Source organism: Uloborus diversus, chromosome 2 (assembly GCF_026930045.1).
Source record: "Uloborus diversus isolate 005 chromosome 2, Udiv.v.3.1, whole genome shotgun sequence".
In the NCBI taxonomy this organism is placed as follows: Eukaryota; Metazoa; Arthropoda; class Arachnida; order Araneae; family Uloboridae; genus Uloborus; species Uloborus diversus.
Window position 1 is genome coordinate 163754106 of NC_072732.1, and position 25022 is coordinate 163779127.

At 34.1% G+C, this 25022-nt stretch overlaps 1 protein-coding gene across 1 annotated transcript in view; it reads right to left on the bottom strand.

The window, feature by feature from the left end:
* Nucleotides 1-1040: 1040 nt before the first annotated feature.
* The window catches only part of LOC129217468 (chromatin assembly factor 1 subunit A-like), a 61082-nt gene continuing 37100 nt past the window's right edge, over nt 1041-25022 (bottom strand). Inside the window, 4 exon segments of the mRNA XM_054851772.1 lie at nt 1041-1484; nt 5467-5776; nt 8912-9010; nt 14448-14525. Coding sequence (XP_054707747.1) covers nt 1057-1484; nt 5467-5776; nt 8912-9010; nt 14448-14525 — 915 coding nt within the window. The 3' untranslated portion in view covers nt 1041-1056.

Consider the following 25022-nt stretch of genomic DNA (forward strand, 5'->3'; position numbering starts at 1 on the left):
GCGAACAAAAACTGTTTTTTTGTTTTAATTCCAACTTGATTAATCATAGCTTTTACTTATTTGCTTATTTTTAATTTTAAAAATAGCTTTCTGTAAATTTTTTGACACAAACAAAATCTTTTAAATAATGCATAATTAAATTTCAGATGGAATTTTGTTTTAAAAAACTATTATATAGACATGGAGGTCTATACTACTATTCCAATGAGTTCAAAATTCATCACGTGTTTGTCGGTGGTTCCTCTTAAAATATAATTGGTACTCGGTTGAGTACTCCATACTCAGCCAAAGTGCTACTCGGTACGCCTCTAATTTGAAGGAAATTTTTTTTAAATTTAATTTAAGATTTCAGATGTAACATTCAAATAAGTACATAAAACGTTGCACTAATCTGGAAGAAAAATCAACATTTCAAGTACAGTATAACTTTGACTTAACAATATCCTCAATTTAATGATACATTTCACTGGTCTAGATTTGACTGCATTGAATGTCTATGCTCCTGGATTTAAGGATATCTTTGATCTAGCGATAACTTTTTCCAGTTCCTTGACAATCGTTGACTCAGGGTTATACTATATCTTCAGTTACCACAAAAGTCTTAAATGATTTTATACTCCCAATAATTTAGACTTACCACAATTTTTTAGTTGTGTAGCTATCCTGTTATAAAAAAATAAATTACAATAATTTGAGCAGTCTAAAATTTTGTAACAGATGAAATATGACAAATTGGCACAAAGCAGCAAGCAAGTCAAAATATTCAAAGCAGATAACATAATATTTCTACCTGTGTGTACACACGAACACATAACAAGCTTTACTAAGATTGAGTTTCCTCTCAAATTCAAAAAAAAAAAAAAAAAAAAGCAGCAGCCTATTCTTTTTGAAGTCAATAATTTTGGCTATAAAATAGAAGTTGTAATGCTTTTATTTTATAGCTATTTTCATACTACGAAATTGTTTTGCTAAAATATAAAATTATGGTTGACATGTAAAATACACAAAACTAATGAAATTGTTAATATTTAAATAACATAAATGAAATTTAATAGCCTATGTTACTAGAAAACCTTTTATAGATACAGAATTCGATTTTGCAGCACTCAAGTCCTCAGAATCCTTCTTCACAGAATAATTCCATTGATTTGGAACTGGAACATCAGTTAAACCATATTTTTTTCTAACATCATCGTGAACCCACCAGCAAAACTTCTTGTATGATGCATCTGGACATTTTCCATATGCAGATATCTTTTTAATAGTTAAACTTAACTGTCGCTTTGAAATCTGATTTAGATCTGTGACACAGTTTTCAGATGGTGTTTCTCCAACCTTTTCAGCTTCTGTTGTTGGTGGAATTGTGGTTATTCGTTCATTTATACTATCACCATTCTGTTCTGCCCAAAAGTTCTGGAATTCTTGTACCAAAAATGAACGATTTTTAGGATTTCCGTGCACCAAACGAATCAAGTCTGGCATAGCTAAGGAAAGAAAACATTAAGGTTAAACATGGCATTAATATTGTTTCATAATTTAAAACATTTTTTTTTCAAATAAAAAAAGGGGGGGGGGGGGTGGAGGGCTCCTATTTTTGGTTTTGCAAATGCAAGCATTGAAAGTGGAACTTAATACTTAAAAATAAATAACTTATTTTCTATAAAAAATCAGGGTTGCTACTGAATTATGTAGAAAAATTCCCTGTGTTCTCCCTGTATGAATATGCAGCATTACAAATGAGTGAACACTGATATAAGAAAAAGAACATTAATATCCTGATAGTTTCATCACATGGGGGAAAAAATTAAAACAATGGGGAACAAAAAATATTTCATTATAATTGAAATAATATCATAGTGATTGAACTCATTTAATTTAAAAAAAAAAACATTTCTCTTTACCATTTATTACTTGAACCTTAAAATATAAAAAATGCAAAAGTTAAGCTGAACAATAAATATTCATCACCAATTTCATGCTCTCTAAATTAAATTTGCATAAAATTCAAGATTTGTCAAATAAAACAGAAAAAAATTTTGGTTTTATGATTGACAGTTTAATATTTACTTATACAAAAAAAAGGAAAATTATTACTTTTTATTTTATTCTATTCAGCTGGTTTGTGGCATTATAGCAAGGCACTGGCCTTCTACGCTTTGACATGAGGTGTCCAGTCTGTGGATTTTTGAGATGAAGAAAATCTTAAGCGCCCATGTTGTATAATTATGGGGGATGCAACAGATCCTTTGGATTTTCGTTTTGCTTCGAATTTCCAAGGCAAAATTAAATTCCTAATGCAGTTTCGCATCTAAGAGTGCCCAAGTGCCTCCATCTAGTAGTAATTGGGTGTCAAAACTACTTGTCTCATGCATCAGTGCCTTAATGGTGGCACATGAAAGAATGCTGTCTTGTTGGGGAGCACACTAGGTCTGGTAAAGGCCAAATGGCTTCTTAATCAGACCAACCAGAAACGAAAACATTTTATTTCATTTAAGTTTCTTTTTTTTCAATTTGGAAACTGATTTTTACAACTTCAACTTGAAAATAAGAATAATAAAATAAATTCCCTGCACATTCCAGGTTTGTCAGGAAATTTTCAAAACTCTTTGAACCACCCCCCTCTTTTTTTTGTTGTTGATTTTTGAATTTCCTCTATTTTCTCCGTTTTACCAAGTGGCGTGGCTACCCTGCAATAGTAAAAAGGGAAAATATGAATCAATATACTGATATACTGAAGAATTATGATTGCTTTGGAAATAAAGTCATATAGCATATCACATTGCTTCATTTAAAAATTATTTGTTTTTCATCATTAAGTAATGAGGGGCAGTTTTTCTCTTTAATGTGATCATTAACAGGGTTCATACTCTGTTCCAGAAATGAAATTCTCTGACATTTCCAGGTTTTTTAGGAAATTCCAGACTAGCTAAATATGATTTTTAACTTAGAAAAAAAAAGCACATCATTCAAAAAGATAAAAATATAGGTAACTATTAACACCACCGGGAGCAGAGAAGAAAAAATATGCATCTCAGGAAATACTTATCTTTACAATCTTATTTGGAAGGAAAAAAAATAGTTTTGGACATAGCATTTAGTCAAATCAATCCTAAATTGAAATGAAGTATTAGCAATTACAAAACTCATCTCTCTTATATTCTTGATCCAAACCAACAGAAGACAGTGTCAAGAAGATATTATGTTTGAATTAAAAACTGCAAGTATCCAAGTCCAACAGGACAAAACATTTGCGCTATTTAAGTTGAGAATTCTTGCCAAAAATTTAAGGTTGGTGTATGGATATAAAAGTTTAAAAATATTTTGTAGGTTTAGTTCGGTTGTTCCTTCAAAAATGTTTCGTTAAAGTCTTTAGCAGTAGCCATAAAACCGAATTTAAATAACATACTTTAGTTTGATTATAATCTTCTGAAAAGTATCTAATTATTATGTCCATTTGTTCATTTTGACAAGTATTCAATGCCTTGCCAATGAACAAAACTTATTGAAGAAATATCTTTCGGCAACAAGGAGAGAAGAGATGGAGCTAATCCAAACATAATAAGCCATTATTTAGCTTCTCAAACATATTTTTGGCTATATTGCTGTCTGGGAACATGATATGAAATATAAAGCAGCATCTTCAAAGTTGTTACATGATAAAAGAGACATTTTTACTGCCCATAAAACTTCGGCAATAAGCACATCTTTCTTCAGAACAATTTCTTACCCTAGGGCCTTAGGTGCTTTTGTTTTGTGTACCAGATACTTGGGAAGAAACACAAGAGGTTTTGTTTGATTTGGGATCAAACAGTACCTGCACAGAAATTTGCTTATTTCTGTTATCAATGAAAGACCAATGTTTTTTACTCATCGCATGACTTATCATCCCATGCTGCTCAGGAAAAAATCCTTTGACAAAAATTACAAGATTACAATGGGCCTTGTGTGGATCATCAGCAACTGGTAAAATCGTTTCAGCGCGCTATGGATTCAGCTTTCCAGCTGACCATTCTAAATTGAATGTTGTTTTTCTCGAGAATTTACACACACAAATTACACAAGCTTCACAAACCATAACCGGCACCAAATGAAACACTAACAGCAACAACGTCCTTTCTTCCCAGCAGCTTCCCTAAATCTGCATCACATCACACCCAAGGGTCCCTTGTTCCTATTACAGTAGTGATTTGTCAAGATTAGGGATCCTCGGGAAGTTGCAACCTAAATTCTCAAGAGAATTTTCTAAATCCTCTATTCTGTTACTTTGGAATTAAATAAAAAAGGTTGCAACTTCCCGAGGGTCCCTAATCTGGGCAAGTCACTACTGTGATTAATAAAATCTGCACAAAAAATTTGCCCTTAATTAATAAAATCTGCCCTTAATAATAAAATCTACCACTAATAAAGTCTGCCCTTAAATCTGCACAAAATCGTGCAGAAATCTCTCCCAGTGCACTTCTTGTCTCGGAATCTGATATCCAATCCAGCTATCACAATGCAGCCAATGACTGAGAATGCCACGATCTCATCAGAGTCAGAGGTTTAAAGTGAGAGATGTGGTAACATGAAGAAGCTTTTCTTTGGTTACTTATAGCTCTTCCAATTTTCATGCGCTGAAGCGGACAAGCAGACGTGTGTCCGTACAATTTTCCAGGTAATTTCTTCTGATTTCCAGGTTTGAAAATCAAATTTGCAAAATCCCTGATTTTTTGAGGACAAAATGAATATTCTGACACTTTTAGGCTTTCGTGGAGCGTACAGGCCCTGTATAATATGAATTAAGTAAAGAAATTAATTTATCTGAACTTCTCCCAGACTTAACCTATTCAGATTATTTACTTCCTTCTTTGAACCATTCTTTTGATTTTGTTTCCTTCCGAGTCAAAATTTTTGAAATGATAAAAAAATTGTATCCCTCATTTAAGGTCAAACTACTTGTATTACATAAAATTTCCTTGGAAAAAATATTGTGATTCTTTATACAGTATGATAAAACTGCATAAACTATATTATTAATTTATATTAGTTTTAGTGTGTATCTCCTCCAGACTGGCAATGTCTACTAGGTTAATACTAGTACTGTTGGATGTAGAACATCCAGGGAAAGCTATTTCCTCCTGTCACGGCCCTCTAAACTATAAGGGGCCAGGCATTCAGGGGTAAAAATCATTAAAATTATCAATTGTGACCCACCACAGGCGGCATTCACTTGACCCAGGGGACGAACCTCCCTATTATGTAAAATAAAACTGAGCATATATAAGTTACTTAACACACAGTTGTACAAAAGGAAACCTTTGTTAATCATAATGGGGAAAAGTATGCATCAAATAAGTATACTATCTAAAAAAGTAAGTCTTCCCACATAACCCAAGTTTTCTTAAAAAACAGTTGGATCAGGTAATTTATGCAATTTCAGCTTTAAGAACAATAAACTTAATTCTATTACAGTAGCAATGGACTCACCTTTTTCAGGAACATACTGAATTTTTTTCTTGACTGCATTTGCACTATCTGAAGTGCTAGGTGATGTATCAGATTTTGGTTTTACTTTCTGAATCGTGAATGACGTAGGAATCGAGCCCTCAAGAATGAACTGAGCTTCGTATGCTTGCAACAGCTTGTAAAGACCACTGTCTTGAAAAGAATCATCATGAGCAAAGAAGCAACCAAGTATGACAGGCTTTAGTTCGGTAGTTTTCTGTTTCCTTTCCATCTCAAATTCTTGAAGCTTTATTTTCAACAGTGCTTTTTTCTTTTCGGGGTCATTTGTTTCCTGTTTTAATTAAATATATATATATATATATATATATATGAATGCATAAAAGTGTGTGAAAAGTTAGTTTATTTTTAAATTTAAAATAGGGTTAGCTTAAATAAAAACAATCCTTTTGCCAACACAAAACAAAATTATTTACAAAAGCAAATTACAACTGGACATTAAATGGAACTACAGAAATACAGAAAGTGAATTACATGGGTAAGCAAAATAAAAGTTCTCCCTCCTACAAAAAAATCATGTTTGAACTTCAAAATCAATTAAAATTTGAAAATCAAATGTGAAATTAATATTTATAATTATACTTTGACTATCAATAAAAGAAGTAATGATGTTCAAATGCATTAGCAAGTGTGGCACAAATTTTAAAACTTTGAAAATTTAACCGACTTTTATCTAGCTCTTTTAATTTCAAAACAATACTTTAATTCAGAAAAAAAGTTTGCTATCATGCAAGTTTTCCTCCATGAAGTTTGGCCTCAAAGTCAAATCCTACATAGAAACTAGGGCATGTATGTAGAGTCAGGGATGTGAGTGATAAACTTTTAAATGGCATTCCTATGCTTTTCATTCAAAAAAGTTTTACAAAAGAGTCTAAGTGAAATGTGACATGGATTATACCTTTATTTAAAAGAAAATAAAAAATTGCATATAGCAATGTATAAAATGTATTTTCTGATGTCCGTATAAATTTTAAAGGTTACATGTTCTTTACACTAGTTTGTACTTAGCAACTATCAAATAATAGCATTTGACTTCATTCCACACAAAAAGAATCAAACTTAGTACGCCTTTTACTTTCCAAAGTCCTCTGTACCTAGCACTACATATAGTTTAACCCATTAGGGGTCATGAAGAAAGCCCTATTTTAAAATCCAGAGCAGGTGCCCAGCAACCTTTGATCCAGCACTCTAAGAGGTATTGATTTGGAATGTGAACTTGTGAGCACTTTGGCTACAACATACACTGGTGTGCAAAAATTAAGGATGAAGTCGAAAAATTAGTATATCAGCTGAACGAAGAGGCAGAGCGGACAGAAAGACCAATCAGGAGATTAAGTAAGGTGATGTACCGTAGCACATGCGCAGATATGCCGTCAGACGTAATGGGGGAGTGTCTGAGTAGTATAAAGCATGTTGTCGGTGTAAGATCAGTATTTCTGGCAAAGAGATTGCACGCCGTATAGCAGTCAAAATCACACCGAGTTGCCGCTTCAGCAAGAAATGGCGAATAATCAATCTGTTAGACGACATCTGGATGCTTTTACCCGAGGTTGAATCATTGGGAAGTTGGAGGAAGGCCGCAGTGTGACAAGTGTGTCTGCAGAGTTCGGAATTGCTCACAGCATCGTTTCACGACTTTGGAGACAATTTCAAACTACAGGAAGAGCTATCCGTGGGTTTAGTAGTGGTCGTCCACGAGGAACCACACCCGCAGATGACCGGTATATTGTCTTGCAGGCCAGAAGAAACAGGCGGCAAGCGGGAGAAATCGCTAGACACACGACACAGGCGACTGGACGACCGATATCGCGTTTTGCTGTGGCCAGAAGACTGCACGGTGGTGGTCTGTTTGCACGATGCCCTATACGGTGTGTACCTCTAACGCCTGCCCATCGGAGAAGGCGTTCTCTGTGGTGCCGGGAACACCGGAATTGGAGAGACAATGAATGGGGACGAGTACTCTTTACAGATGAGAGCAGATTCAGTCTGAGTAGCGATTCTCATTGCATACTCATCTGGAGAGAGCGGGGAAGTCGCAATCATCCCTCAAACATCATTGAAAGGGACAGGTATGGAGGTCGTGGTGTTCTCGTTTGGGGAGGCATCATGATTGGTAGTCGTACAGACCTTCACATCTTCGACACAGGTTCAGTCAACGGGACCCGTTATTGTAACGAGATTCTTCTTCCATATGTGCGTCTTTTTAGAGGCGCTATGGGTCCGCAGTTCCTTTTCATGGACGACAATGCACCATGTCATCGCACAGTAGCTGCCGAACAGCTCTTAGAGAGTGAGGATATTGAACGTATTTATTGGCCGGCACGATCTCCGGATCTCAATCCCATCGAGCATGTATGGGATTTTCTAGGCTAGATTGGCAGCTCGTACCTTACCACCAGTAACGATTCGGGAGCTTCAATTGGCGCTGCAAGACGAATGGGCAGCAATGCCTCAACAACTCATTGACACCCTCATTCTCGGCATGGGCAGACGCTGTGAAATCTGCCTAGCAGTCGGGGGAGATCATATCTCCTACTAAAGACCGGATGTTTCTTGCTGGACACCCATCACAGGGATGTTTCGGCCTTCAGTTGCATTGCGCTCCATGCTACTGTTTCAATAAAGCTTCTTTTTATCCCTCTGATTTCTCTTTTAGTAAGTGTTGCTTACATTACACATGTCGTTACGTATTGGGGACCTTATGGTATTAAATGTGTTGATTTGGAAAGCTTTTGTACAAAGTTATATTGAAAAAACCGTCTTGTCCTTAATTTTTGCACACCAGTGTATTTAATGTACCCGAGTCACTATCAGCAACAACTGAGGACCCTCGACCGGCTGATGTTGAAATAAGGACCCTCTAGTCAAGAGATGCTTTACTGATCAGGCCCCTACAGCATTCATATATTTTACAGGGGAAGTACAGAAGAAAAAATTAAGCACTTATAAATTAAGGACAATCTGGAAAGTAAAAAATTATTTTTTTTTTCACTTTTTAAATTTTTCAGGACCTGCATAATGTAAAACCTTTGCGTCAGGAAATTTGCACATCTCTTTATGTGCTACACACAAGCACGATATTAATATGTTAGCGGTTGGAAATTTAAATTCAGAGGTTTGTTTCACAAACATTACTTTCAAAAGTTTAAACTCAATATAAAAAAATAAATTATGAAAAACTTTCAGAGACATAGAAGTCTAAATCTTTTATATTTCATCAATAATGCATTCCCTTAAATCATGCCAATTTTGATGCTTTTATAATAAGTTAAACATTAAACAGGGGGGAAAATTATAACTAAAACTAATAACTGCAGGGTATGAAATATTGATATTCAATTTTGAAGCTTAAAAATAAAAACTAATACAGAATGGCAAACTTTTATATAATAAATTTAGAATGTCTCACCTCGTCTTCATCATCTTCATTTTCCTCTTCTGATAGATAACCATGAGGAACAAAAAACTCATTATCCACTTCATAGTCATCTTCACTTTCATCTTCATTCTGAAAATTGTGAAGCAAAAAAATGAGCAACTTATAAATGACAACAAAGGATAACTCGCTACCCATAAGAGTAAGATAAAATTTCAAGCAGTAAAACTCAAAGTACACTAAGGGTTTACTCATAAATTTAAAAATAAATAAAATAGTATAGTCAGAGAAGCTTATTTTCAGTGATAGGAGTAAGTTGGGGGGGGGGGTGAAAGGTGGAGGGCATTTTAGTATTTATAAAATTTTCAGGCATGAAATGAGCTCAAAGGAAGAAATGCATGGCAACACTAAATGTTTCACATTAAAACATCTTGTAAGAAGAAAAAACTTCAAGGGCTAAAATTCAGGGGGCAAGATGGTGGAACTCAAAAAATGTTGGATTCCATCCTGGAATATTGTCTGGGCAGGCACACCCCAGCACAAAAGATTCATCAAGTTCCATATGGGCAGTTCTCAAAAGGTGGGAGCAAACACAGACTTCAACTTTGAAGATTCAACACCAAATAACTTTAAATTTAATTAACTCTAAAATTTTTGAGGTAAATTATAATGCTGTAAAGAGACAAGAATTGACATAAATTATGGAAAAAAAGCTCTTCAAATGCCCTTAAAAAATATTTTCTTTGCTAAATGGCACAATTTTGGACATACCAAAACGTTAACTGAGCAAATGTACCATTAAAAATTTTTTTTTAATTATTTCCATACGTTTCAAAAAAAAAAAAATTTAAAGGCATGAATCTTACATTGATTAGTTTTTCGTTAATATTTTACACAAATAACAAAAGTAAAGACAGATTATTTACTTTGTAAAGGATTTTAGAAAAAAGTAAGTTTGAAAGTTGATGCATGTCCAAAAGTTACGATCTTTACAATGCTATTATTTGAGAACTAAGTATATGATGTTTTCGTTTTAAAGGTATTTATCGATCCTCAGAATCAGTTTTTAATTGTTTAAAAGTGTTTTCAGAAGCTTTTATGCAGTATCTTAGAAGAAAAATAATTTTTCTTAAACATACAAGTGAGATGTCCAAATGGCGTTACGATCTTGACGCCGATAATTCTGTCCGTTTATTTACACTTTTTTTATAATCCACTGTCTTCTAACATCAATAAAAAAGATTATTATGATGTTATCTTCTTTAATCCATTGGTATTTTGTATAATTAATACGTTACACATTGAACAATACATAAATTACAGTAGAAACATGGCTGGTTATGATCGAACGAAAGCCATTTTGCGCGAAAATCGCGAAGCAAACCTCCGTTAGCGACAACACAGTATACAGTAAGCTAAAGGTTACCAGAGGGAGATTCCAGTTTGACAAATGTAGTTAATCGTCAGCTGCACCAGTTTTGGCGCCTTTATCACCTGCGCTAGCAATTTTTTTTTTTTTTTTGCCCGCCGCTTTTATTATTTTAGAATATTTTCTTCTCTTCTTTCTTTTAACCACATAATTTAACAATCTCCAAATAGAAATACGAATTTCTTTTTTCAATAATTTTTTTTAGACATCGTTTTAATTCTTATGACATTAGAAAAAATATCCATTATTAAAACTGATGTCACTTTTTATATTCTTTCTTAAAGCATATTTTGTTTATTTTTCCTTTAAAAATATATATGTCGTATTTATTTGTCTCTATTTTCATTCCTTATTTGTCCCAATAAATCAAACTACAAGTTTGTATAATTATTTCCATGAAGCTTTTTTCTACCTTTCATCAACTTCTTCAAAATCATTCCAAAACTTTATTATATGTAAAGAGCAGTATGTATAGCCATTCAAGTACTTCATTAATATCCTCTTTATCATGAAATTGCAAAATCCAAATAGTAGTAAATAAAATTTTCATTGGAAAAGTTAAAAATCAGATTAACAGTTGTCAAAAATGGTGAAACTTACATTATGATGATGTCCAAAATCCATTACCTACAGGACAACAATGTCCAAAATGTGTTACCTACAGATTGTTAATTTAATTTGCTAATTAACAATTTTTACAAATACCTGCTGTCTTTTCATGTTCATATAGTGTGTTCTAGGTATGCATACTATAGAATAAAAGCAAAATTGATATCAAATTCGAAAATTTTTGAAATTGGGTCATTCCATGTCAAGTGATCCAAAATTTGGGAAATTTTTTCCCCTCACCCTTTTGTATTTCTTTGAAATTTGGCTCATCGATTGTACCCTTTGAGGTAATCAAAAGTCCAAATTTTTAGATTTTTATCTCTATTATTTTTTTATTTATGACACTTTGATTTTTCGAAAAACCCGCTTTTTTTCATGGATGCTTGAACATAAAATGGACGATAACTCAGCATCAAATATAAATAGAAAGATTTGGTAAAAAGCATTTTAAAGTACATTAGTTGCTGTTTAATGGGATATGCAACATGACTAATTTCAAAAAAAATTTAATTTTTAAAAAATGAAATTTAAATTTTAAATTTAAATTTTTCAAAAAAGGTATAATGAATTTTTTTTAAAAAATTCTCAAAAATTTGTGTGTATTTTATTTTCATTTGTGCAAAGTTTCAAGTTGGGATCTCAATGGGATCATATTTTTATGAATTTTTAAATAAAATTTGACTTATGAAATAATGACATTTTTCAGATTCCAACTAGTTATATATGGGGTTCTCTCACTGGGGATGGTCTAGTAAGTAGTAATTGATCATAAATATGCTTGAAATGAGCTGACGTGAATTTGTAAATTGGCAAGCACCCCCCCCCCCCCCCCCACGCACCACCACTTTTATTTATTTTTTCAAAACTATTTTCAAAATGTAAAAAATAAATAAATGAATAAAAAAAATGAATAGTAAACTTATTAAAAATTGGTAAATATTCTTCTTTAAAGTAAGAAAAAGACCCCTTCCCCCGGGCCACCACTTTTATTATTTTTTTCCAAAACTATTTTTAAAATGTAAAAAATAAATAAATAAATAGAATAAAACAAAATGAATAGAAAACATAATAAAAGTTGGTAAATGTTCTTCTTTAAAGCAAGACAAAGTACATTACCCCCCCCCCCCCTCACATTCACTCACACATACGATTAACACTATACTAGTATCACGCTTCACCTGATGCTTTTTTTTTCAGACCAAGTGTTTCTTTTTCAGTCCGAACTTCACAAAGTGTACTTGATTATTTCACTATCTGATAAGGAAAGTTATGATTCATTTCGTCCCTTACCTCTGCACCAACTTTCAAATTTGGATGGAGGAAAGAAATAGTTTTCCCCAAGATCACAGCAAAATAGGAGTGTTTCCCCCCGTGTTGTTTCATTCTTTTTACACCAAACTAAAAATAAATCTAAGTATCAGGTCATATGTCTGTCCACATAAAACTCTTTCAACAACATTTGGAGTGCAGCTGTTTTTTCTTTTCTTTAATGCTAGTTTTCTTTTAATTTCACTTGTAAACGAGAGCAATGCAGCGAGATCTATTTATACATATATTAAAAGCAGTTATATATCAAACAAATTTTGCTAATTTGAGCATAACCTTCCATGTTCTTATGTTTCATTCCAGATTGCCCCCCTCCCCCTACCGTCTCACTTTCCGAAAGAAAAAAAAGCTGCAAATGAGTTCAGTTTTTCTGACTTTTATTTTTTATGACCCCCCCCCCCCATTTATAAGCTTTAGTCACTACTGATGTTTAGCAGCGTGCGTCCCAGTTTATTATGGTTATAACTCTTACGTGCCGGCTTTTTTTTAAATACAGTTTTGAAAAAAAAAAAGATAAAAAGTGGTTGTGTGGCGGAGGGGGTGGGGGTACTAATCTACAAAGTCATGTCAGTTCATTTCAAGCATAGTCATGATCAATTACTACTTACTAGACCATCCCCAGTAAAAGAACCCCATATTTAACTAGTTAGAATCTGAAAAATGTCATTATTTCATAAGTCAAATTTTATTTAAAAATTCATAAAAATATGATCCCATTGAGATCCCAACTTGAAAATTTGCACAAATAAAGATAAAATACACACAAATTTTTGAGAATTTTTTTAAAAAAATTCAATATACCTTTTCTGAGAAATATAAATTTAAAATTTAAATTTCATTTTTTTAAAATTAATTTTTTTGAAATTAGTCATGTTGCATATCCCATTAAACAGCAACTAATGTACTTTAAAATGCTTTTTACCAAATCTTTCTATCTATATTTGGTGCTGAGTTATCGTCCATTTTATGTTCAAGCATCCATGAAAAAAAGCGGGTTTTTCGAAAGATCAAAGTGTCATAAATAAAAAAATAATAGAGATAAAAATCTAAAAATTTGGACTTTTGATTACCTCAAAGGGTACAATCGATGAGCCAAATTTCAAAGAAATACAAAAAGGTGAGGGAAAAAACTTTGGATCACTTGACATGGAATGACCCAATTGCTCAAAGTTAACTTTTTTGTTCCCACCTTTTGAGAACTGCCCATATACATTATTAATGCTCATGTGGACATATCACATTTCATTAAATTTTGAAATGTAGTGAAACAAAGGATTAAGAATTTTGATGGATAAAAGCAGGCCATCAAATATAAAGTTTTAAAACTGAGAATACACAAAAAAGTTGAATAGTGGAATAATTTTGCTACTTTCTTTCACAAAAGGAAATCCTTTTTTCTTGAAACTCTTTCCCCTGACTGTGAAAAAGAAAAAAATAACAATAAAATGACACAAAGTAAAAAAAAAGTAAAGACTAAAGCATAAAATTTAATTTTTCCAGAGATATTGCCTAAAAAATTCTTTACTAACATGAAAATTAAAATTTTGACCCACTTAAGTTTCAACATAAGATTGAAACATTTAGAAAAATTATCTCTAAATATGCAGTAGCTCCGGTTATTCGGGGAACTGATTGAAGCGGCTACGCAGATAACCAATTTTCAGTCCACAAGACTGAAAGTAGCAAATAAATGAAAACAAATATATAATCAATTGAACAATTCATACACTTTTTTCAGCTTTAACTGCAATTGAAGATGAGCATAGAAATCAAATTCAAAGTATTGAGGCAATGTCGTGAATTGTATTAACTAAATCACTTTAATAGATGTTTTATGGAATGAGGACCAGGGCCTTAAGTGTGTACTAGTGATATAAAATTGCAATATGAATTGTCCTGCACGTGTATTATTCTTTCCTTACTCATACTTTATACTTTCGTTAATTTTGAATCAATAGACACCGAAGTTTGCACATTGCTGGGATAGTAGATAGTATGTTAATATGATTAAAATTTAATGCTGTTTTTTCCAGTTTCTTTCCCACTAATATGATTTATGATAAGGTTTAGACAGGAATTTTAGTACAATCCGCATTTTATATCAAAGTGCAAATAACTCACACAAAGTCCTCAGAATCACAAAATAATTAATATGAATTTGTATGAAACTATTCAAAAACTGAATCTAAGAAACAGCACACCTACCTCAGTTCCAGATAAACTTTCACCAGGTCCTCCCTCATCCCATTCATCATCACTGTCTACATCATAATCAAAAATTTCCTACAATAAAATACAAAAATAAAATTTATAAGATATTCATCACTTTGTACAGCAAAAAAAATATCAGTTCATTGTTCATATCTTGTAGCAAAATAACGTAAGAATTTAGAGATCAGTGAATTATTGCAGTTAAATCCACTGAATAGAATAAACACTATTCAATCCTATTACACTTATACCAGGGTTTAACCAACTTTTTCATACATTAACCCACTATCAAAACTCGGCTAAATTCTTTTTTTACAAACATGTATCTTTTTATTTAAATAATGGAGGGAAAGAGGACTGAAATTTTAATGTCACGGTCAGTGCCAACCTGTGGCCCACCAATTCATTTTTGCTGTCCTTTGCCCTTTTTAGTAGAAAAATATTTTAATTTAACATTTGGACAAAAATCGTTTGCCCTGACTGATTTAAGTTTTCATGTACTACTATATAGATTTTCTTTTAAAGTTTACATCAGCAGCACCTAACAATCTTTATGCTCCTATAATGGAGATTCATGAAAAACTTAGCCAACATTGATCAACAACGTATCAGGAAAGCAGCGATTTACAGTGATTTCTCAGCTCTAAAATGATGTAGCATTAAACCTCTTGGAAAAAGTATATAAAAAATTGAAAATATATAAATTTCAATAAAACTTTAATAAAATATGCTTTTTTTTCTGGAATGTCTGTCTCTAGCTCTCACATTTCTCCACTCAAGTTTGATCGACCCTCAGGGAACTAAAAATTTGGATAACACTGCCCTAAAGACTCAAAACAACTCTTTTATTCTTGGTTTTCTTTGAACCACAAATAAGATGGCTTACTGATAACTTAAATACAATTCCATGATATTGCTGTCCAAGTAATTAATTATGCATTAAAGGTACCCATAAGATTTAAAGAGCTTTAAATCTTGTGCTTATATTTTTCTTGAAGTTCACATAATTATCAAACGAGGATACAATATGAAGAGCTTACCTTCGTCTGCTACCATCATTATCACTACAAAATTTTAGCAATCGTTCTCAAGCTAAAGATCAAGCCGGCTGTCTTTGTGAAAGAAAGTTACCCTATCTACTGAATCACATGGACCTGCTGACTAATGAAAATGACCGAGAGCGATTTTAAAAACTGTTCAAGTCCTCTTGTTGTATTTGTGTCCCCAAACAAGATACATTTCTGTTTCTATCATATTTAGTTTAAAAACGATTATCATACTTTGTTTAAAGAAACTATTTCTGACTAGTGATAGTTGTAAACCACTATAAACCCATTTTCATGGCAATCACTTCCTGCTACGCATTGTAGATAGAGCTTTTCTTGAGAACGGAAGTTTTTTTTACCCTCTTTTTAAAACCCTTATCTAAAAGAGCACTGAGGAAAAAAAAAAAAAACAAACAAACAAATGATAGGGAAACTGCCCATTCTAATAGTATAATGAAAAAGAGATTGAAGCTGGCAAAGTTGAGCTATTATACATTGAACGCAGTGGCGTGCCGCCCATGTACCAGAGGGACTAGGCTGGTCCCTTAAATATTTGCCCCTTCAAAAAATTACTTTGCAGAATAATTTATTAAGAAAAAACGTGAGCAGAAAAACAAGTTTCTTAGAAAGCGCTACTTCTTTTACTGCTCCTCCCTCCCTTTCTCCCCTGTGTGCGACCAGAGAAGTGCAATGTCTTAAATGGACTTGTCCGAGGGACTCGCTCTTAAGAACCTGTTCCCCAGATCTCATAAAGCTTTGTTAGATCCTTGGCGTTCGCTCAAAAGCTTATTTCACTCATTTTTTAAACCAAAGGATAAATTTTTGTTTCTGTACCTAGTGTACAGATTTCTATGTGAGTTTCAGGAAACAATAAATTCACTCGTCTGTTATTTTCCTGCATCCATTGTTTTTTTTTTTTTGTAATGGAAGGGGACTCGGTCGAAAAAACAAATCCTCAACTGGACGTAGTTGAGGAGCAAGCGCAACAGAACAGACTGCCCCGGAGCTCGGAAGAGAATTGCTGCGTGCTGGACGTTTCTCGCAAAACGTTCGTTCGGAGTTTGACTTTCCATGAGAAAGCTCAAATAATTTCACAGAGCAGGCCTACTCCTGACCTAGCAATATCTACGAAGATAAAAAATTACAATCGGTATTTTAAGAAAGATTACTTTGAGACTGTTAAATGGCTGACTGCTTGTAAGTCAAGAAAAAAATTATTTTGCTGGCCCTGCGTTCTTTTTGAAAAGGAATAAAGGCGTCTGGAATGCCAATGGATTTTCAGATATGAGCAATTTTCACAAGGCAACGATTCGCCACGAGAAAACCCAAGGACACTACCAAGCCATTACTCAGTTGAAAACTTTTGGTAAAACTCGAATAGATTTTCATCTTAGTGAGCAATGTCGCTCATCAACTTTGAAGCATAACACTGAAGTTGATAATAATAGGGAAATTATGAAACGCTTGATAAATGTAACATGCCTTCTGGCAAGACAGGAGTTATCGTTTAGAGGCCACGATGAACATCTAGAGTCTCTTAATAAAGACAATTGCGTTGAAGTATCAAAACTGATATCTAAATATGATGCAAAGCTGGAAGTCACTTGCAGAATGCTAAGGTTTTCAAAGGCACCTCAAATCGCATTCAGCATGATCTGATTCAATGTATTGCAGATGTTATGTGGGACAAAATTAAGTAAGAAATGGACTCAGCGCCTTTTTTTTCAATAATGCTTGATGAAGCAACTGACGTGAAAATATCTCAGCTCTCCACATTGTACGATATGTGAGAGATGGGGAAATAAAGGTTTATTGGTTTCAAAGATGTCAGTGATGACCGTACCTCAAGTGCGTTGAGTGAAATAGTATTTGAAATCTCAGCTAATTACAAATGCGAAAAAAATAAGCTCGTTGCCCAATCATACGATAGAGCTTCAGTCTTTGTTGGACATTTGAATGGGCTGCAGTCAATTGTGAAGGAAAAATTTCCCCCTGTACTATTTGCTTATTGATATGCATATAGACTAAATTTAGTGTTGTCAAAAATGGTAAATTTCATTAAAGAGTGCAAAGTGTTTCCACGATGTTAGAAGGATTCCCTTCATTTTTTGTTCACTCATCAAAACATGTACATGCGTTGCAAGAATCTGACATAAAGAAGCATTTTCCTTCTGTGGAAGCTACCCGGTGGAGTTACAACTCTAGAATTTGGCACATGGTTTACGAAAACAAATTGGAATTAATGGCTTTTTTCCAGTATGTTTCTAGTGACGTAGATAAATGGGATGCTAGCACAATTGCTTCTGCCACAGGTTATCTATCCTTCTAAAACACATTTGACTTTTCTTTTCTTCTTGAAGTATTTATAAAGATATTTTCTCTAACTAATACGTTGTTTAATGTCCTGCAAAATAAGTCTCTGGACATTTAATTTTGCTGTGAAAAAGTCAAAGAGACAATATCCATTCTAAAAGAATTTCGAAATGAATTTGATGAGATGTACCAGAAAGTTACTGAACTCAATGCGCCTCCAGAAAAACGATGCCGATGAGATGATTTTCAGGATCTGAAAATAAAATACTTTGGAGTATATAATGAAGTAATTGACATGATTGTTGGCCAGATGGAATCACCTTTCCAAGACCTGAACGAATTACAGTTTTTAGAGCTGCTGAATTCCAAAAAGTATCAGACTTTCACAGGGTTCATACCCTTTAGGCAGAAAAAAATTCAAGCACTTTTCAAGTACTTTTCAAGGTAAAAAATTTTGTTTTCAAGGCAATATCATAAATTTGTACTAAAAATATTGTATGCAGATTTCATTTACTACAAACACATAGAAATAAGGCAATAATACAAAAAAGTATAGGGAAACAAAATTGCTTTTTCTACAACGAGAGACGCTTTGATGAAAGATCTACTGCGTTGAAAGTTTTTCTGAAAATGTTTGAAAAGTTTGGTCATAAAGAGAAGCAGATACCAACAGGTTTAATTTTGAGGTTTTTCAAAGGTTGCAGCAGTCAGAGGTTTGTATATTTTCTAGAATCAGCAAATTAATACTTAAAAAAAAAAACCTTTCATAAGTGCTTTTAACTTTTATGGGAAGAAACTAAAATACCCAAGTTCAATGGCATTGCCAGAGAGGAGTTTTTGAAGTCACTCTCCCCCCCCCCCCCCCGGCTTCAACATTTATTTCCAATAGCTATAAAGTGGTTTATTACAATATGAGGGCGGTTAAGACAAAAACACTAACCAGAAAGTTATTTCAGTTTGCACTATTAAGTTCTAAAAATATTAGGTTTGCAAATCATTTATAAGTATACAAATCAATTATTTGTATGTATTTATTAGCTGTTCAGCCAATAAGGCATTTCAACTGTCCTCGAGTAAATTTAAAAATTAGGAAGTAAGATAAGTTGATGAAAGTCCACAGTCCAGTCTCTACACCTCAAAATATATAAAAGCAGCTTAAGCAGTGATAAATACTCTGAATGTAAACTTGAGCCTATTCAGCTTTCATTGATAAACTTGCAATAGACAATACATGTGCAAGTTCAGATTTATAGAGCCATGTTTCGAAATTCAAAAGATTCACAAGAAGTTGACATATATTATGACAAAAGTAGTTTTATTTTGGGAAAAAAAAGGGTTATTGTTGAAATTAGAATTTAAATTTAGAAAGGCAATAATAGTCAGGTGTAATTGTAATTTGTGAGTTCATAAAAAATTACCTGAAAGTTTCAAAGAGCAAAATGGGGCAAGGGGGGGGGGAATAATTTTTAAAACTAAGACCCTGTTACTTGAATATACATATGTACAACAATAACTTTTGCTATGCATACAATTCATAAAATAGTTTATTAAGTCAAAATATTCTGCATAGAAATACCATGCCCAGTGCCTGTTGATAACCAGCAGCAGGCACTGGGCCTAGCTAGGCTGGTACTGGTCAATTTAGTAGATCCAAATGAAGATGAATGACCCTCCTTAAGCTATCTACCCCTTTGCTGATTAAAGCCTCTTTCAGTAAGCTCCAAGTACCCACAACCTTAATAAAGTAGTAATTTTGAACATTTGAGGAAAAGGGGAAAATTGGATATATAGGGAGGTAAAAGCATAAAAACGAGCACTAGTGGATTTCATGTGAATAATCATAACACAACCACCCCTGTTATACACATTTATTTTAGCAGACATAAAAAAATGATGTATTTATATAATTTTATTTATAAGTCAACTTTATATTTAAAATACAAACTTTAAGTTAATTTGTTAGGTGCTCAACTGCTGAAATTTAATTTTTTTTTTTTTTTAAATCTGTTATGACCAAAAATTAGGTAAAGATAATCATTCAAAATTGCAAAAATAAATAAGCAAATAATTAAACAAGACCGAGGTAATAAATTCTTTAACTCTTTAGTTATTAAAATAAAAAATAAAATAAGCTAATCTGATGTAGCAGTGTCAAAATAACTACTAATTGCCAAAAACATAAAAATATTTACAAAATGCAAAGGGATTGAAATCTCAAACAAGGGAAGCAAATTTTCACGAATTAAGTTTAATGTTGTCATGTTTCCCATAAAATAAACTTATATTTTACTGAAATTAAACATAAAATATGCTAATCTACGGTAGCAAATATGAAAATAACATCCGATTAGTGAATATATTTAAATATTTGCAAGATGCAAAAAGATTGAAATTTCAAACACGAGAAGCAATTTTTCGCAAAGTCTGTGCTCGTTCGACGTGGCATGTTTCCCATGAAATAAATTTATTTGTTTTTTATTAAAATTAAACAAAAAATATACTAATCTAAGGTAGCATATGCGAAACTAACATTTGATTAGCCAAAATGTTTAAATATTTGCAGGATGCAAAAAGATTGAAATTTCAAACACAAGAGCAATTTTCCGCGAAACCCGAGTAAGTTCAATGTTGTCATGGTTTCCAAATTAATTTCTTTGTTAATTAATGAAATTAAACAAAAGATAAACTAATCTAAGGTACCATATGTCAAAATATCTTTCGGTTGTAAAAAACATCAAAATATTTACAAGATGCAAAAGGATTGAAATCCCAAACACGGAAGCAATTTTTCGCGATGTTGCATACTGAACACATGTTCAGAAAATTGCATTGGTGAAATACTTTTTTAAAACTTCTAAGCACAATTCGTTGATTTTTGAGAGAATTTAAGCACTAAGAAACTTTTTCAAGGTTTTAAAACTTTTTCAAGGTTTTCAAGCACTTGAAAATGAACTTTTTTTTTTCAAGCACTTTTCAAGGTTTTTCAAGGGCGTACGAACCCTGCTTTCAAAGCAAAATTTCCCGAGGACAGTTTTAACTATCTAAAAAAAGAATTAAGGAGACATATTCTGCTATGACAAACTACGCAGTGAACTTGTAGCAGTCTACAGGTTAGCAGATTTTTCAGGTAAAGCAATCGTCGAAACCATCAATTTTTAAGAGAGACTGATTTAGCTGATGAAGCCTATCCGGAAACTTAAAAGTTCTGCTGTCTTGCATCGACAATTACAGTGAGCACTGCGAGTGATGAACAAAGTTTTTCAGCCCTAAAGCGGATAAAGACATACATATGGAACTCTCAAAGTGAAGAAAGGTTGTCCAGATTATCTTTGTTATCGATTGAAAAAGGTCTTCTACAAGAGCTGCAGCAGGAAAACTACTTTTACAACGCTGTGATAGAAAAATTTATTGCTATTGGAGAGAGAAAAATTAATTTGATTTATAAATAGCTTAACAAAAAAAAAAGATTGTTGGGATATTTAAAGATTAACAAAGCAGAAAAAGGAAATGAATTTGCTGAATGTAAGTAATAAAGATTTTTTTTCCTTATGTGTTCAGCTACTAATCCATCAAATAGTTTTAATGTTATCAAAGCTCAGCATAAGAAAATATTTATTTCGGGAAAACTTTAGGGGAGTATTTTTCAGCAGTTATGGTACATATTTTGTGTATATGTATTATCTATCTATATATCTTTTTACTTTTGTTTATCGTAATTTACCGTAACCAACTAATCCCCTAAAAAATATTGATCCACACGCCACTGATTGAAAGCAGGCTATTTTTCATTGTGGAGGATTTTGACATCATCATTGCTATCTGTATCCATACTCAAGGAAAATGAAGTTGAGACACTAAAACTATCTGTACTCTGTGCTGAGGTTGCAGCTGACCCTTTTCCTCTTCAAAATTACAGCTCTAAATGTTTTTACAGAAGCACTTTCCATGGTTCCAATCACCACTCTTCTAGGGCTACATTGATTTATCTCTCTATGATGTTATTATTATTATTTGTTGTTCTTAAGACCAATGCAACAATTAATAACTTTTCACATGGAGCTGGTATTTTAGAGTTTTCAAAATATTTTTGATTTTTAAAAAGTAATTTTTTAACATTATTTTCACTTGTTTATACTTTTGACCTCATTTTTTTTTCTCACAACCATACTCTCTATTTCTTGTGGATTGCTTCATTCTTAGTCTCACTATCTTGTTTCAGATTACAAAGGCTCCATTCATATTGTTCGATAACATCTTCCTAATTCAGGAAAACATTGCTATAATAGACGCATATGAATCGCCAAATAATGGGCTTTTCCATCCTCAGCAAGTACGATCCAGGACTACAAAAAACGCCTAAGAATACTGTAACGGATCCAATGCGACTTCCAACTTTCTTGAAATAAAGAAACAATTCTTGAGGAAAACACAGGAAATTTATTTACACTATGTACAGGAAATAGCGTCAACAACTGCTAAATTAATCATCAGCAATTAAGCAAATATCACACAACACCGTAAACTCAACGGTTACACACGTATTTACTTCCAAATACGAAAAACAACACAGCGAAATGCCTCGCAATAAACAGAGCTAATACACTCTCAGTACAAATTCTCAATCGAAACTGAACTTTTTATCCTGCGTAACGGCTTCTATACACACCGAAAGAGATCTCTCAACTATTCCAGAAAATGCTACACCGTTCTACTTTCTTATTTCATTCACAAATTTTATCAATGAAAAAAAAAGAATAGGTGGCCCGTACACTTCAGTCGAATGTATAGGGGCTGTATATTCATTATGGGAAACTATTAACAGGTTACGTTACTACATTAATTACTATTTACAGAATTTGTAACATTGCTCCCTTCCTAAGGACTGCACGTCCCGGGCAGTACAATCCCCAGAAAGGGTGTCAAACTTCTATCACAAGTTCACAAATACACACATTAAATAATAACCAATAATGCATAGGAAACACAATAATAACAAGAAATATTACTAAACATTAAAAGCAAAAAAATTATCTACAACTAATATGTTATCAACCATGGTTGTTTACGTAATACTCATGAACTATGGCCATAGTATGGGGCTAACCGATCAGTAATGTACTACCCTAGAATTTGCATTAGGTGATTTTTGGATCCTCACTACGACGTCATTCAGTCGGTTAAGGACTTTGTATGGTCCATCCCAATGCGACTGCAATTTGGGTGAAAGACCTTTCCGTCGGATGGGATTCCATAACCAAACCTTGTCGCCTTCGTTGAATTCATGTCCAGTAGACCTTGTGTCGTATCGGGTCTTTATCTTCTCCGCTGCGATGTTGATTCACTCTCGTGCGAAGTTATGAACGTCTTCCAACCGGGCCTGGAGATCCTGGATGTACTCCTCAGGCGATGAAGGTGCACCCGGAGGACGACTGAAGACGAGATCACAAGGTAGTCGAAGCTCTCGTCCAAAGAGCATCTGAGATGGGACATATCCAGTAGTCTCGTGGACAGCACTGCGGTAGGCCAGCAGGAACAAAGGTAGCTTCTTGTCCCAATCCTGTTGATTTCTGGAGACCATAAGCGAGAGATTATTCATGATTGTGCGGTTAAATCTCTCCACCATGCCGTCCGATTGTGGGTGTAGTGGTGTTGTCCTAGTTTTCTCAATTCCGAGAATTTGAGATAGGCCCTTAAACACAGCAGAGATGAAATTCCTCCCTTGATCGGAATGAATCTGCAAAGGTGTTCCGTATCTCGAGATCCAATGTTGAACTAGAGTGTGCTACGGTGGTAGCCTCTTGATTTGAAATACGAAATGCTTTGGGCCATTTGGTGAAATAGTCGATGGAAACAAGAATGTATTTGTTCCCATAAGCAGTTCTTGGTAGAGGACCCAGGATGTCGATCCCAATTCGTTCGAAAGGAGCTCCAACGTTGTACAGATGTAGCTTCCCTCTGCTTCTTTTCTTTGGTCCTTTACGAGCAGCACAGGCGTCACAAGAATGGCACCGCTTCTCCACGTCATCCTTCGCCTTGCTCCAGAAGAAGCGCTCCCGAACTTTATTGAGGGTTTTCAAGACACCAAAATATCCTCCAGTCGCACTACTATGTATTTCTTTCAGAACATCTGAAATCCTTGATCGGGGAAGTAGTAACTGCCACCTAGATGTTTTGCCGTCATCAGATTTCCATTTTCGGTGTAGCACGTCGTTCCGTAAATGGAGCGAGTTCCATAAAGCTCAGTATCTTTTTGTTGCAGGACTGAAGATGGAAACGTCCTGCCAGCTAGGTCGCAGACTTTCACTCTCCATGAACTCCAAAATTGGTTTTATGTCGGGGTCTTCAAGTTGATCTTTTCGAACTTGGTCGTCACTCCATGGATCAGGTTCTGATGATGTTGGAGTCACTGTCACCTGATAGGCAGGAGGCTAGTCGTTCCATACTGTTTCTCGATTCGGGAACAATAGTGGCAGTTCTCAGGGCAGGGTCTCCTTGGTAAAGCGTCAGCATTACTGTGAGATAACCCTTTTCGATGCTTGATCTCCATGTCATATTCCTGGAGCCGCTGTATCCATCTGGCTATCTGGCCTTCCGGATTTTTGAAGTTCAAAAGCCAAGTTAACAAGGCGTGATCTGTCCGAAGCAGAAATTTCCGGCCATAGAGGTAATGATGGAAGTGTTCTACAGCTTTCACTATGGCCAGTAACTTCTTTCTGGTTACGCAGTAATTTCGCTCTGGCTTTGATAAGCATTTGCTCCAGTAAGCGATGACATGTTCATTACCGTCTATTTCTTGGGATAAAACAGCTCCGATGCCCTCGTGGCTCGCATCAGTGTTGAGGATGAAGGATTTTCCAGGCTGAGGATAGGCGAGGATAGGCGTTGATGTTAAAGCCTCCTTCAGTCGTAAAAATGCATCTTTGCATTCTTTGGACCATTCAAACTTTTGCTTGCTCTCCGTCAGCTTATGCAAAGGTTGTGCAATGTTGGAAAAACCCTTCACAAACTTCCTGTAGTACGTGCAGAGCCCCAGGAAACTTCGCAGCTGATGGATATTTTCGGGACGACTCCAACTCTTGACCGGAGATACCTTTTCTGGATCGTTTTTTACACCCTCAGAAGAGATGATGTGACCAAGGTAGTTCACTTCCCGGCAGAACAAAATACATTTGGACGGGCTTAACTTCAGATTGGCTTCCTTAAGCTTTTG